This window comes from Mus musculus, chromosome 4 (genome assembly GCF_000001635.26).
Source record: "Mus musculus strain C57BL/6J chromosome 4, GRCm38.p6 C57BL/6J".
NCBI classification, from domain to species: domain Eukaryota; kingdom Metazoa; phylum Chordata; class Mammalia; order Rodentia; family Muridae; genus Mus; species Mus musculus.
In genome coordinates this window covers 8,535,059-8,549,666 of record NC_000070.6, presented here as the reverse complement: position 1 = coordinate 8,549,666, position 14,608 = coordinate 8,535,059, and the positions used below count along the sequence as shown (strand labels likewise).

The window sequence follows — 14,608 nt, the reverse complement described above, 5'->3', positions numbered from 1 at the left end:
AAACTGTAAAAAAAAAAGTATAATGAATAAAAAAAATGGAAAACAAAAGAATTTAGTACTTTGCTTAGGGAGTAACATGTGTTAATCTAATAGCAAGTAAGGCAAATAAATATTCTCAAAATAATACTATGCCTGTTCCTTTCTTCCTCACATCTCATTCTACTTTCCCCACTGGTTTGCTTCAATCATAGAAAATGACAAGTGTTGGAGAAAAACCAGGACAAACATAATGACCAGAGAGTCCTCCAGGATAACTGTGGTGGTTTAAATATGAACGGCCCCCATACAGTCATGTGTTTGAATGCTTGGCCCATAGGGAATAGCACTATTAGGAGGTGTGGTCTTGGTTGGAGGGAGGAAGTGTGTCACTGCAGGAACAGGCTCTGAGGTCTCATATGCTCAAGCTACACCCAGTGTAGCACACAGTCCCCTTCTGCTGTCTGCAGATCAAGATATGGAACTCTTAGCTCCATTTCCAGCACCATGGCTGCCTACACACTCTCATGCTTCTTGCTATGATGATAATGGACTGAACCTTTGAAACTGAAAAGGCCAGTAAATATCTTCAACAAAATTATAGCTGAAAACTTCCCTAACCTAAAAAAAGAGATGCCCCTGAACATATAAGAAGCCTACAGAACTCCAAATAGACTGGACCAGAAAAGAAATTTGTCCTGTCACATAATAATCAAAACACCAAATGCACTAAACAAAGAATATTAAAAGCAATAAGGGGAAAAAGGTCAAGTAACATATAAATAAAGGCAGACCTATCAGAATTACACCATACTTCTAACCAGAGACTATGAAAGCTAGAAGATCCTGGGTAGATGTCATACAGACCCTAAGAGAACACAAATGCCAGTCCAGACTACTATACCCAGCAAAACTCTCAATTACCACAGATGGAGAAAGCAACATATTCCATGACAAAACCAAATTTACACAATATCTCTCCATAAATCCAGCCCTACAAAGGATAATAGATGGAAAACACCAACACAAGGAGGGAAACTACACCCTAGAAAAAGCAAGAAAGTAATCTTTCAACAAACCCAAAAGCCACACAAACATAATTCCACCTCAAACAACAAAAGTAACAGGAAGTAATGAATTTTCTTTAATATCTCTTAACATCAATGGATTTAATTCCCCCAAAAAGACATAGACTAACAGACTGGATATGTAAGCAGGACCCGCATTTTGCTGCATACAGGAAACACACCCCAGTGACAAAGGCAGACACTACCTCAAAGTAAAACGTTGGAAAACAATTTTCCAAGCAAATGGTCCCAAGAAACAAGCTGGAGTAGCCATTCTAATATTGAACAAAATCGACTTTGAACCAAAAGTTATCAAAAGAGATAAGGAAGGACACTTCATACTGATCAAAGGAAAAACCTACCAAGATGAACATCTATGCTCCAAATGCAAGGGCATCCATATTCATAAAAGAAAGTTTACTAAAGCTCAAAGCACACACTGCACCCCACACAATAATAGTGGGAGACTTCAATACACCACTCTCAGCAATGTACAGATCATAGAAACAGAAATTAAATAGAGACACAGTGAAAATAACAGAAGTTATGAACCAAATGGATCTAACAAATATTTATAGAATATTTCATCCTAAAGCAAAATAATATACCTTCTTCTCAACACTGCATGGCACCTTCTTCAAAACTGACCATATAATGGGTCACAAAACAGGCCTCAACAGAACAAGATTGAAATAATCGCATATACCCTATCAGATCACCACGAACTAAGGCTGGTCTTAAATACCAACAAAAACAATGGAAAGCACACATACACATGGAAGCTGAACAATGCTCTACTCAATGATAACTTGGTCAAGGAAGAAATAAAGAAATTAAAGGCTTTTTAGAATTTAATGAAAATGAAGACACATCATACCGAAACTTATGGGACACAATGAAAGCAGTGGTAAGAAGAAAACTCATAGCTCTAAATGCCTCCAAAAAAGAAACCGAAGAGAGCTTACACTAGCAGCTTGACTGCACATCTGAAAGCTCTAGAACAAAAATAAGCAAATACACCCAATGGGAGTAGACCACAGTAAATAGTTAAACTCAGGGCTGAAATCAACCAAATAGAAACAAGAAGAACTATACAAAGAATCAACAAAACTAGGAGCTTGTTCTTTTGGGAAAATCAACAAGATAGATAAATCCTTAGCCAGGCTAACCAGAGGACAGAGACAGTATCCAAATTAATAAAATCAAGTAATGAAAAGAGAGACATAACAACAAAATATATCTTAAAATAATTATTCCATTTCTTTAATATTAACAGCTAGAAATATTAAAATCATGTTTTATGGGGAGAAAAAAAAAGAATCAATCATGAGAAATTTAAAAAGCTTTTCTTTTGTTTACCTGAAACATAGCTGGGCAGCAAAGTGGCACATACCTGTGAGCCCAGTACCTGGAGGACAAGGTGGTAAAATTGCAAGTTTGAAGTCTGTCAGGTTACACAGTAAAACCTCGTCTCAAAAAATAATATGGAAAAAAAGTAAGGCCAACTGTATTCTATTATAGACCTATTAAATAAAAGCTTCCAGAGCTGGGAAATAAAGCAAAAGAAACAACACAAAAGTAGACTTGGTGCTGCATTCCTGCAACTTTAGAATACAAGGGACTGGGGTAGAAGGATCACTGAGGGCTCATGGTCAGCCTGGACTACACAATAACACAGTGTCTCAAAATTAAGTAGCTTAAAAAGAAAACATTCTTTCATGATTCTATGGAAAGAGGTAGATACATATATTATTACTATGGAATAAAATCTATTGTACATGACCTATAAGAAGTATGTTAAGATATAAATGGTTTGTGCAAAATTAGAAGCTGTAAGCAAAATAAACTATTTCATGTACTAAAAAAGTAACAGTAACAAAAACAAATTGTTAAATTAGGAAAATATAGACTAGTTAATTAATCCACATAATTATTGCTAAAGTTAGCTTGTTAAATTTAAGTCCATGACATATACAGGAAGTTCAGATTAAACACAATCACACTTATGAAGATCTCTGGCAACATCTATAAAAATTAAATGCAAACAGCAGCTGATCCAGAAATTTGACTTCTGACACAAATGTACAAGCTACCAATACTAACACTGAAGACAAAGGGTAAAGTGGCTGGATGTGCTGACACATCTTTAATCCCAGTGCTCTGGAGGCTGAGCATCTCTGATCTCCTTGGAAGCAAAAATGGGAAACTGATAGAGACTGGCCAATCAGATACTGCTGCTCAGAACTTGGAATCTTGAGAGGGTGCTACAGCACCAGGGTCATTGCGAGAACAGTCCACAGTTGCCACAACACAGATGAAAGAGCCCAACAGAGTCACTGGCATGAATGTACCATCTTCTTAAGCAGGCTGTATGATACCACGAATCTGGCTGTGTCCTATTTTTCTCCATCATGCCCATTTTGAAACTTGATTCTACTATCTTCCTCCAAATTCTGTGAACTACCCAAGGTTTTTGCTAAAATCTTGTTTAAGTAGTTCTGGTTTCTATTAGACAACACAGAAGTAGACTAAGATCAGAAACAGATTTAATTATGATTTAACTATGCAGAAATTCTTAAAAACTAAGACTTATACATGATATTACAAAAGACAACTAAAAAAGTATAATAGTAATTTCTGCACAATTCCATTGGTAAAATTAGGATACAAGGATCAGACAGAATTATTTGTTTTAATTTATAACTGGTAAGTCACTCTGTTATGCTACTGACTGAAGTAAAGTTTACAGAAGTGATTAGGGCTATGCATACTTTTACTTCCCCCTTTGAAACTGGGTTTTTTAATTTTATCCAAACAGATGTGATAGCTCTACCAACAGATTCATTTTTACAAAACAGGTCTGTAGAACTACAAAGTTTCTTCCAAAAAGGGGTTCAAAAATGAGGGAAATCCTTCATGTGGTGTCTTATGGTTTCTAATTGCTCTAATAAAGCCATGAACAAAAGCAACTAGAGGAGGAAAGGGTTTATTTCATGTTCTAGATTGTAGCTACCCAACCTTACTTAAAGTGTTGCCATTTTATCCAGGGAAGTAAGGACAGGGACAAGGTAGGAACCTGGAGGCAGGAACCTATGCAGAGGCCATGGAGGAATGCTCTTGCTAAAAGGCTTTGCTCCCTCATGGTTTGCTTTGCCTGCTTTCTTACAGTACCCAGCACCACCAGCCTAGAAGTGGTACCACATAAAATGGGCTGGGCTCTCCCACATTAATCACTAAGAAAATGCACTAAAAACTTCCCTATAAACCAATCTTATGGAGACTTGTTCTTCAATTGGAAGTCCTGTTTCCCAAATGATTTTAGCTTGTGTTAAGTTGATATAAAAGTGGCCAGCACACCATAAAAGCAAGCACAGAGGAAGTCCAAGTCCAGGCAGAGGGTGACTACTGCCCAACCATTGGTTTCTGAAGACAAACTGGTAAAAACTGGAATGTCTTTCTCTGATAGTCTTTCCAATCTTGGGTAGTTCAGGAAGACATCTTGAGACAGAAAAGAACTTTTTCAAGTTTATTAAATACAAAGGGCATCAAGATCAAAGTAGCTACTATTTTGTAATCATCTTGTTTTCAACTCAGGGAGTTAGAATAAAATCAGCAAACTAGTCTTTTTAAATAGGCAAAACCTACCCCACTAGTTTAATTTTAGGAAGCTCAATGAAGGGAACAATTAACTTTAAGTATTATTATTAGTAAGCCACTTTGTGGTTAATAAAGCACCTGTACATAGTTTTATATCAAGCTCAAAAAACAAAAACAAAAGCCCAGTAAAGTATGTAAATTTGGTATTCTATAAGATGCAGAGACCTGAGCTTAACCAAGGTCATACAGTGGAGACACCACACCAGTCAGAATCTTCTAATTATAAAACTGACTCTTGGAAAGTGTCCAAGAGTGGTGTAGGCCAAAATAGCCAGAGGGACTTGTGATACCATTTGACTTCTACGTGTTTAGCAGTTATTGCTAAAAATGGACAAATACCTGTCTTCAATAAAGTTTATTTCATTAATAGTAGTTAATTCATTTTGAGATAAAGCCTTGATATTGTCAGGCTTGTCTGGAACTATATACCCTAAACTGGCTTCTAACTCAGAATCAGCTTCTGAGATGCTGGAATTACAGGCAGATGACAGCATACCAAGCATGAACATCCTTCTTACACTAGCATACAAGCAGTAAATAAATAAGAGACACTTAACTGACACCTGAATCCAAACATTGTTATGAAGTTAGAGAGAAGAAATGGGGCTTGAACAGGTACTTGGCAGACATTATATCAATTTTATAAACAGAAAACTCAGAAATTTATATTTTCATCCCACAGAACAATGGTCTTTATAATGTTCTATAATGTCCGAGTGACATAACATATCTTGGGAAATGTGATATTCATATTATTGTTTCCTGTGTGATATGTGCTATAAAAGCCATATGTTTGTCATCTATGTCTTGATCCTTGTCTATCTAACAGTGGTACCTAATAGCAGAAATTAATTCAAATTCTTCAATGATTACATACAAAACATTTCATTTTTCAAATTATAGACTCAAAATAAAAATTAAAATATTGTAATAGATTACATAAAAAAATTATAGGAATCCATACCTCATGAAAATGTAGAGAAAAATTGACTATGAAGTAGTCAGTCCCAACTGGTACAATCTACAACATAATCCTACACCTGAGGCTCAGGGACATCACGGAAGGGAGCAGAAAGACTGGCAAAGCTAGAGGGTCAAGAACTAAATTTCCTGGTATGGTGATATGTGCAAGGTGGGGTGGGGTGGGGGAGAGATAGACAGCAGAGATAAAGGATCCCTGCAATTTTCTGGCTAACCAGCCTAGCCAATCTGGTGAACTCCAGCTTTATCAAAAGACCCTGCGTCAAAAGACAAAAACTCTCTCTCTCAAGAAAAACCTAGGTGGAGAGAGATGAAGACATCCACTGTTAACTTCTGACTTCCACATGGCATATGCCCACAAATCTACACACATGTACCCATACAAATAAATGCACACATACATTGAAAAAAATCACTAGTGGAGTTGAGATGGATGGATGGACTGATGGAGAGACTGATGGATGGACAAAAAGACTGTAAATCATCTTAATATGAGGAAACTTATATAAACCATTTAGATACAACAAAGGGAAAAAAATGCTAAGTACAAGAAAACACAAGAGAGGCTAGGAACACTAAAGACAAGCCATAGCAAACTATTTAAAAGTACCACATGGTCACAAAGAAGGTAAGCAGAAATGTCCGGGAGCTGGAGAAGGAAATCAATATATTATATTAGGACACATAGAAGGCAAAAAAATAAATTTGTTTGTTTTTTTAATCTGGACACTAGGCAGCATGGTCAGGTCTGGGTTAGTTTTTAAAACAAAAGTGAGATAATTATAGAAACATTCAAGCAAACAAGACAAATTCATAGTCACACACTGTGATGGTCTGAATTAGAATGGCACCCCTAAGCGTCTATGTTTGAATACTTGGCACCCATTTGGTGGAACTGTGTGGAAAGATTTAGGAGGTGTGGCCATGTTCTTGTTGGAAGAAGTGCGTGGTGTGGGCTGGGGGGTGGCCTACAGGCTTTGAGGTTACAAAAGAAAGGCGTTCCCAGTGCTCTCCATCTCTGCCTTACAGTTGTGTATCAAAATGTAACTTCTCAGCTGCTCCTGTGGAGACGCCTTTGCTCTGTCATCATGAACTCTAACACTAACTCTCTTAGAATGTAAGCCCAATTAAACATTTTCTCTTCTTTTTAAAAAATTGGCTTTTCAAGACAAGATTACTCTGTGTAGCCCTGGCTATCCTGGAAGTCTGTAGAGCAGGCTGGCCTTGACCTCACAGAGATTTGCCTGCCTTGGCCTCCCTAGCGCTAGGATTAGAGGTGTGCACCATCACTTCTGGTTTGTCTGAGTGCAAGTACTATTTCTTTAAATAAGGGGACTAAAGGACTATGAAGCACCAAACAGCAACTCAAACCAAGAGATTAGCAAACCCACAAAAGACAATCTGATAAGGGCTTAGGAAAAGCAAAGGAATCTTTACAATACAGGAGAAACTGCAGATTCTGGAGTCAGAAAGGCCAGAGTCTAAAATCCAACTTAGTTATGTGCAGTGTTGTACTATGACAGCTTCCTAACCCCCAACTAAAAACAGAGTCTCTCCATGGACACTAATGTTCCGATACAATGAGCTACAACATCAGAGAAACTGCCCTATACAACCAGTTACAGCAGCTAGATGTGGTGGTAAATGACTGTCATGACGTCCAGCACTTGAGAGGCTGAAGAAGGCAGAACTGCTGCAAGCTCAAGACCAGCACTGAGTGCATGAGACCTAGAAATTAACAACCAACCAACAAATGCAAAATCAAAGCAAGACTGGGAGAAGGGAAGGTTTGTTTGGTTATCCAGGTGGACCCAAGGTAATTACACACATCTTTAAAAATGGAGATGCCTACATTAACCAGAGATGGGAGACACAAGAAGATTTAGATAGGCAGGTCATGGCCCAGGCATGGTGGTGCATAACTTTAATGCCAGCAATCAGGACTTGAGGTCTGTGAGCAATCTGTGAGTTTGAGGCCAGCCTGGTCTACAAAGCCAAATTCCAGGACAGCCAGAGCTGTTACTTAGAGAAACTCTGTCTCAAAAAAACAAATCCACAAGCAAAAACCAAAAAAAACAACCTTCCTCAAACCAAACCAACAAACAAAAAAAGACAGAACACAAGAAAAAAAATGTGGACAACTAACTGTCTGTTACTACCTTTGAAAAGAGGGAAAAAAAAACCCAACAGTGCATGCACTCTCTATATATAATATCGATACGGTTATGGATATGGAAAGCTAGGAAAAGCCAAATGACAGCCATCAAAGAAACAGGGATAGGAGCCCTGCAGCTACAGCTATTGGAACTAAGTTCTGTGAACAACCTGTATGAGAAAGGACTTTCCAGAACAGAACCCAGCCTTGCCAAAGGCTTGCCTTTATAAGCCAGACACATCATCCACCTGAACTGCTGAACGCTAAGATAAATTTGTTTTGTATGGGCTGCTAGTTTTCTGGTAGCTTGTTACAGTAACAACAGAAAATTAATATATCCTATATTCCCCATTTATACAAAACACACCAATCGCTGTGCCCTTCAATGTCTAGAAATGAAGAATTTGGCCAGTGCCATGCTGTGTGCCTAGCAACACCTACATCTCACACATTTATCATTCATGAAAGCACTGTCTATGCCAGGCACCATCCTGCCTTCAAGGAGTTGGCTGCAGGAGCATAGCCATCAATATTCATCCTCTTTTTCTCTCCCAATTTGGTCACAAAGTCACTATCAGCTATGCCTGAAGATGAGAGTATTTAAGATAATTGGGAGAAGCCTAACTTTATCACCTAGCATGGTGATGCACCCCTCTAATTCCAACACTTGGGAAGCAGAGGCAGGTGATCTCTATGAGTTTCAGACCAGCTTGATCTATACAACAAGTTCCAGATTATCCAGGATATATTGTGAGGTAACGGTAAACCTGAAGGAGGTGGGAATAGATGCCAAATGGGAAGGAAGCAGGCCACCAGTGTCCAACAGCCCAAGGTCTTTGTTATACAAGTACTAAAAATAAGTCTTTCTAAACAACATAGCTTACCTTTCTTCATCTGTACAATGAAAGCAATGAATATGTTGAAAGATTAAAAAATAACATACACAGTGGTACAAGGCAGTAATCCCAGCGTTCAGGATACAGAGGCAGGAGGATCTGAAGTTGAAGCCAACTTATGCTACAAAAGGGAGACCTTAACTAAAAATAAAAAAAAAAAATACAAACTGGCGCATGCCTTGTAATCCCAGCACTTGAAAAGTCTAAACAAGGACTGGTGAGATGGCTCAGTGGGTAAGAGCACCCAACTGCTCTCCCAAAGGTCCGAAGTTCAAATCCCAGCAACCACATGGTGGCTCACAACCACCTGTAATGAGATCTGACTCCCTCTTCTGGAGTGTCTGAAGACAGCTACAGTGTACTTACATATAATAAATAAATAAATCTAAGCAAGAAGATCATTTCAGCATTATCCTTCCCCACACGAAGAAACTGAGGCTACATAAAATCTTTCTATAAAAACAAACAATAAAACCAAAACAGGACACCCCCTCCCAAAAAACAGACAAAAAAATAAGGACTAGATAAATCTGCAACCCCAGCACTGAAACTCTGGAGCAGAAGAATCATTTCAGAAATTAGATCCTATCTCAATCAATCAATCAATCAATCAGCAAGCAATCTCAATCACTCAATCAATGAATCAGCAAGCAAGCAAGCAAGCAAGCAAGCAAGCAAAAGTGAATAAGAGAATCCCTCAAACCAAGGGGGTAGACAACAGGGCACTGATATTATGTAGAAACTATAAAAAGCCTTAAGAATTCTTTATGGCAATATACCACCCAGAATACTTTAAGAATAAGAAAAAAGAAAAAGAAAAAGAGAAAAATCTGCAAAGCAGCAAGTAAGAAAAGTGTCAAGTTTAAAACTTAGCATAAAGGACCACCACTGACCAAGAAGAGTCATGCTAAAGTACTGCTCCTGCCAAGGTTTTAAGAATAAAAAGTCACCCTGGAACTAATAAAATATCATCTCAAGTGCTCTGAATGAATGAATGAATAAATAAATAAATGCAAGAAGTAAAAGGAGGGATTACCTGGGTGTGGTAGCCCAGGGAATCCATCATCTTTTACTTATAAGAAAAGAACAGCTAAAATGTTGAGTATTTTCAAGCTTGTAAATAAGCAAAGTGGATGAAATCAAGTGGGAGAATTTAACAGGAAACTGGTAAGTTAGAGATGAGATGTGGAGGATCTATGCGGCTGTCTTCTACAGTACAGACACAGCCTCCCAGCCTGAGGCAGCAAAGGGAGGTGGCACGAGCTTTGCCTGTGGTAGTAAGTAGTAGCCTATGAGATTTACTCAACAAGTAATTATTGCTAATTGAAAACTTCCCCCAAACACTCCAAAAGATGGAATACAGTTGACAGCGACTATGGAAACCTGGCTATGCACACAGGTAGCAACATGGACATAATATTCCAGTATTAAAACATAAGAAAGAAAAGGGGGCGCAAGTATAACATATTCCTATAACTTGCTTTTTGCACCCCATTTGCATTCAAACCATACCATTCCACTCCACCAGCAGTCTGATTTCTATGAGCTTAACACTGGAGACAACTGTGGAATCATGGTACCTTACTGCTAGGTGGCTCTTCCTCGTTGCAGGAAGGAAGACCTTCTCCATTTCTTTTCCTGTTCACTAAAGGTCACCACCCACTTCATTCCAGAAGGGCAGCTCTGTCAGATCCCCAGGTGTCAACAGTTTTACATGTGAACCAGTTGCACCAAAACAATTTTCACCAAATAAATAAGACCTTGCATTTTGGGGTGCATGAGCTGTAATTTTGCTCTGCAATTGTCTGACCTATGGTACATCCATCAAACCCTGATATCAAAGCAGGAGTGTGAAGACAAGTAAGGAACTCTGAGAAGGAGTTTCTCAGACTGGGAGCTTATTTATAAATGTATTAATATTTTGAGGCTTTTTTCTCCCCTACAAGATTCCTTACTTTGGTGCCTTGAGAGACGGCTCAGTGGTTAAGGGCACTTCCTGCCCTGTCAGAAATCATGGAGTTAGCTCCCAACAGCCATACACAGTGGCTCAACTCTAGTTCCAGGTGACCTCATGTGACACCCTCTTCTGGTCTCTGCAGACATCAGGCATGTACATGGTATAAACACACACACACACACACACAATCATCATCATCATTATCACACACATTATATGCAGGCACTCATGCACACACATAAAAATTTTTAAATTTAAGACTTCATAATTTCAACAGTTCAAATAATAAAATCTCGGACAAAGAGGATTATTTGTGATTAGTTCTCAAGCCTCTAAGCTAGGTCACCTACTCTGTGCTCTTATTTAATTTCAGTTCAAATGTCACCTCCCTAGTAAGAACCTCCCTTCAAGGCACACAAACGTTTCAGCCAACAGTGAGAAGAAAAGCCTTCCTAATAACAAGGATCATTTAAAATGCTGGTGGAGTGAGAAGACAGTGGAGGAACAGAGAATGGGGAATGGGGCAAGAAAGACCACTCTACTCCAGCAGGGAAGGAAAGGCAGGTTTACCACAATCTAGGCAAAAGAAAAAAGGGCATTTTAACTGCGAGTAAACACAATTGGCTTGTGAATGTGTGTATCTGATGAGGGACAGGAGGACTGATTATGAAGTTAAAAACTGACAGACATGTTAGGTTCCTGAAATAGGCTTTTTCTGTTAATAATTATGCGCTTATATTACTAGACTAGGCTTGTTCAAAGCAGAAACACTTTCCACTTTATAAATCACATTATGCCTGCTAGTGTACTCTCTATGAAATAAAATGATAGCCCTTTTCAAGCAAAAGCACTAAGCAAAAAACTAGTAGATTTGGGATTAAACTTTGAAATGATTAATGTGTGTAGTAGAAATACAGTCCATTCGGCTCCTGATTAATTAACTACATGAGACCTACCTTTGACTGGGTCCATCCTAAAGCATACAGAACACCTTTTCTACCCCCAAGAACTACGTAAGCAAATGCAGATGCCTACACAAATACCTATAAAATAAGTCTGGAATAAACACCAGGAAAACTATATAAATTGAGAAATATAATCCAGAAAATAAGCAGTTACTTCTAACCAAGGTACCAGGTGAATACTGGCATATATAAGAGGTCAAGATATGTTGATTCTGCAGGCATTATGGAAGGCCGGGGCAAGGCTTTAATTAAAAGATTAACAACATTTCTTAGGGAATGATAATGGCAGAAGGCAGGCCAAACAGAGGGAGGAGGAGGGAGCAAGGAAGCCTCAGAAGCCAGCTATTGGGCTCACAGGCAACAGCAAGGTGATGCAGTAGGAAAGAATGCTACAAGAGCAGGAGGTACTTTAGTTCACTGAGGACCAAACTAAAGCAAGAGCTTGACAGAGTAGTTCAGATGAAACTGAGGCTAAGCTATACTAGTTGAACTGGAGTGTGGACCAAGTGCTATCTACAGCCCAGTGAGCAGTCAAAGGCCAGAACTAGGTCACACCAGAATGCCAAGAAAGGAGTGTCTTCCCTTCAAACCACAGGGACTGTTTACGGATGGGGACCATTTCCTGAGAACAGAGCGTCAGCTAGTTAGTATCTGTCCTCCCAGTATTCCCTGCACATTACTAAATACTAATAAAAACACGATACCCTGCAAATACTCAATCTAAATTGTGCTGCTGCTGGGACAACCAAGTGGTCAGTTATTCCTGTTTCACACACCCAGGCACACTGTAGTTAGTCTGACATCTCCAATTTTACTTGTTTTTTTTTTTTTTTTTTTTTAAAATAACTCAGTGCTTTTATTTTAGATACCACTTTTCCAGTTTACAAAATATGGCTTTATCCAGTACCTTGCATAGAAAACCATCCAGTTTCCTTACACACACACACACACACACACACACACACGGCTGAAAAACTGTATTAACTGCAGGAAGTTTGTGTTAGGTAGCAATCAACATACTTCCAGAGTTACTTATAGAACCTGCTACATCATAGGGCAACCTCAAGATGCTTCTACATTTACAAAGTTGTGTAAGGGGTCCAGGTTGTGCAACACTCACCACTGAAATCAGACTCTAGTGTATTAATAGTTTTAACACCTAAATAAGCTTTACGTTTATTATTAGATTCGAAATATGGCCCAAATCGCAGGTATTCAAAGTATTTCATGAACAGCTTGCTTATTTGCTTCAGAAACTTATGAGGATGCTATTTTTAAGTGGGAACTTTTTTTTCCTTTTTTTTTTTGCTACAAATGTACACGAGGTCACCTGAAAATTAACAGTTGTGATCCTGGACTTGACAAAACCGAAAAAAAAGAAAAAAAAATCAGTAGTAAGTCAGCATACCCACAGTATGCTCACACCCAGCCCACTGACCTGCCTTGCATTACTATCAAGTCAAATAATGCCAGCATACACGTGGCAAAAGTCGCCAGAGCTCAATGGTGCTTTAATGATCCCGAGAAGAATTGCCCTGCCATCGAGTCATGTGATCTCACTTATTCGGACTTGGAGATTGAGGATATTTCCAAAAAAATTTAGGTTTTTTTCTTTTCCTTTTTTAATTTTTTTTTTTCCTCCCCAAAAGGCTGTCCCACTTCAGGGTGCGCCTTGCCAGGGCCTAGACGGAAGCGTGCAGGTCGGGGAGGTGGGACCAGGGAGAAAAATCTGGACCGGGGCCCGTCACGCTCCAATTCGTTCGACTTCCCTCTCTCTCCCCGGGCCGCGGAGACAGTCGAGGCGGGGGCCCCCCGGGGACGGCCGTGCTGCTGTCACACTCTCCGGGAAGTGGCAAACGGCTGCCGCGGGCCTGGCTGCAGCGGGCCCGGGCGGAGCAGGGAAGGAAGGCCCAGGCAGGCCGCGGCCGCTCGCAGCGCCCACGTCACCAGCGCCAGCACTGCGGAAATGGAGCGGCGGCCAGGGGACCGAGGGAGGATGGGAGGAAGGGAGGCGCTGCGCCCCCGACCCGCGCCGCTCGGCGCCGCCGCCGCCGTTTGCCCCGCCTGCCCGCCCCGGTCGCCCCCGGCCCGCCGCCGGCCTCACCTGTGTCGCCGATGATGATGTACTTGAAGAGATAGGCGTACGCCATGGCCGCGGCCGCTCCGTGCCAGGCTCACGGCTCCTCCTCCCGCTGTGCGCCTCCTCCGCGCCCTCACCGGCGCCGCTCGGCCGCGAACCCGGGCCCCGCCCGCCGTCGGTCGCCGTCAGAGCCAGCAGCAAAGGCCGAGGGGCAGCGGGACGAACTGACAGCGCCGAGCGCGGAGCACAGCGGCCCAGCCCTTCGGAACAATAACAGCCGCGGCGCCTCCGCCCCGCCTCCGCGCCGACCCGGAAGTGCTGCCGCCGCCTGCGCCGCCGGAGGAGAGGGGAGGAGCCGCGGCCGCGCCCTCCGGTCGGAGTCCCGCCTACCCCGGAGCCCCGCCTACCAGGCCGGGGCTCGGGGAGTCGCGAGGAAACGGAGCCTGCTAGGTTCAGTCGCCGCCCTCTCTCTCTCTCTGTGTGTGTGTGTGTGTGTGTGTGTGTGTGTGTGTGTGTGTGTGTGTGTGTGTAATCGTGGTATGTCCCTATAATGCTGTTATGTCGCTCTTAAAAAGATGTAAAAAAAAACCCAACTGTATAAATATTGAAGTAAATATACATTTGCATGCTGTTTATCAGACCAGGATTCTAAGTGCAATGTTGTGTATAGGTGTAATGTGTACAATATATGGCTTAATCATGTTTTGTGTATGTATTGTACGAAAAACTGAAATAAATACAGAAGCAACATGAAAGGAAATACCTGGTATGACATGATGGAATTAGTAAAAAACATATGTGTGTGCATGCAGTTTGAAGGTACTTTTGCCTTTGAATATATTCTGTATATATTGCCAGTGCTGCCAACTAGAGG

General features: G+C 40.7%; 1 protein-coding gene across 2 annotated transcripts in view; it reads right to left on the bottom strand.

The window, feature by feature from the left end:
* Window positions 1-14,198, bottom strand: part of Rab2a (RAB2A, member RAS oncogene family) — a 72,234-nt gene extending 58,036 nt beyond the window's left edge. The window contains exon 1 of one of the 2 annotated variants that reach the window (XM_006538126.4): window positions 13,759-14,198. In XM_006538126.4, the coding sequence (XP_006538189.1) occupies window positions 13,759-13,804 (46 nt within the window). In that variant the 5' untranslated portion in view covers window positions 13,805-14,198. The remainder of the gene's footprint in view (window positions 1-13,758) is intronic. The other variant, NM_021518.3, reaches the window with a different exon arrangement.
* Between the last annotated feature and the right edge of the window lie 410 nt (window positions 14,199-14,608).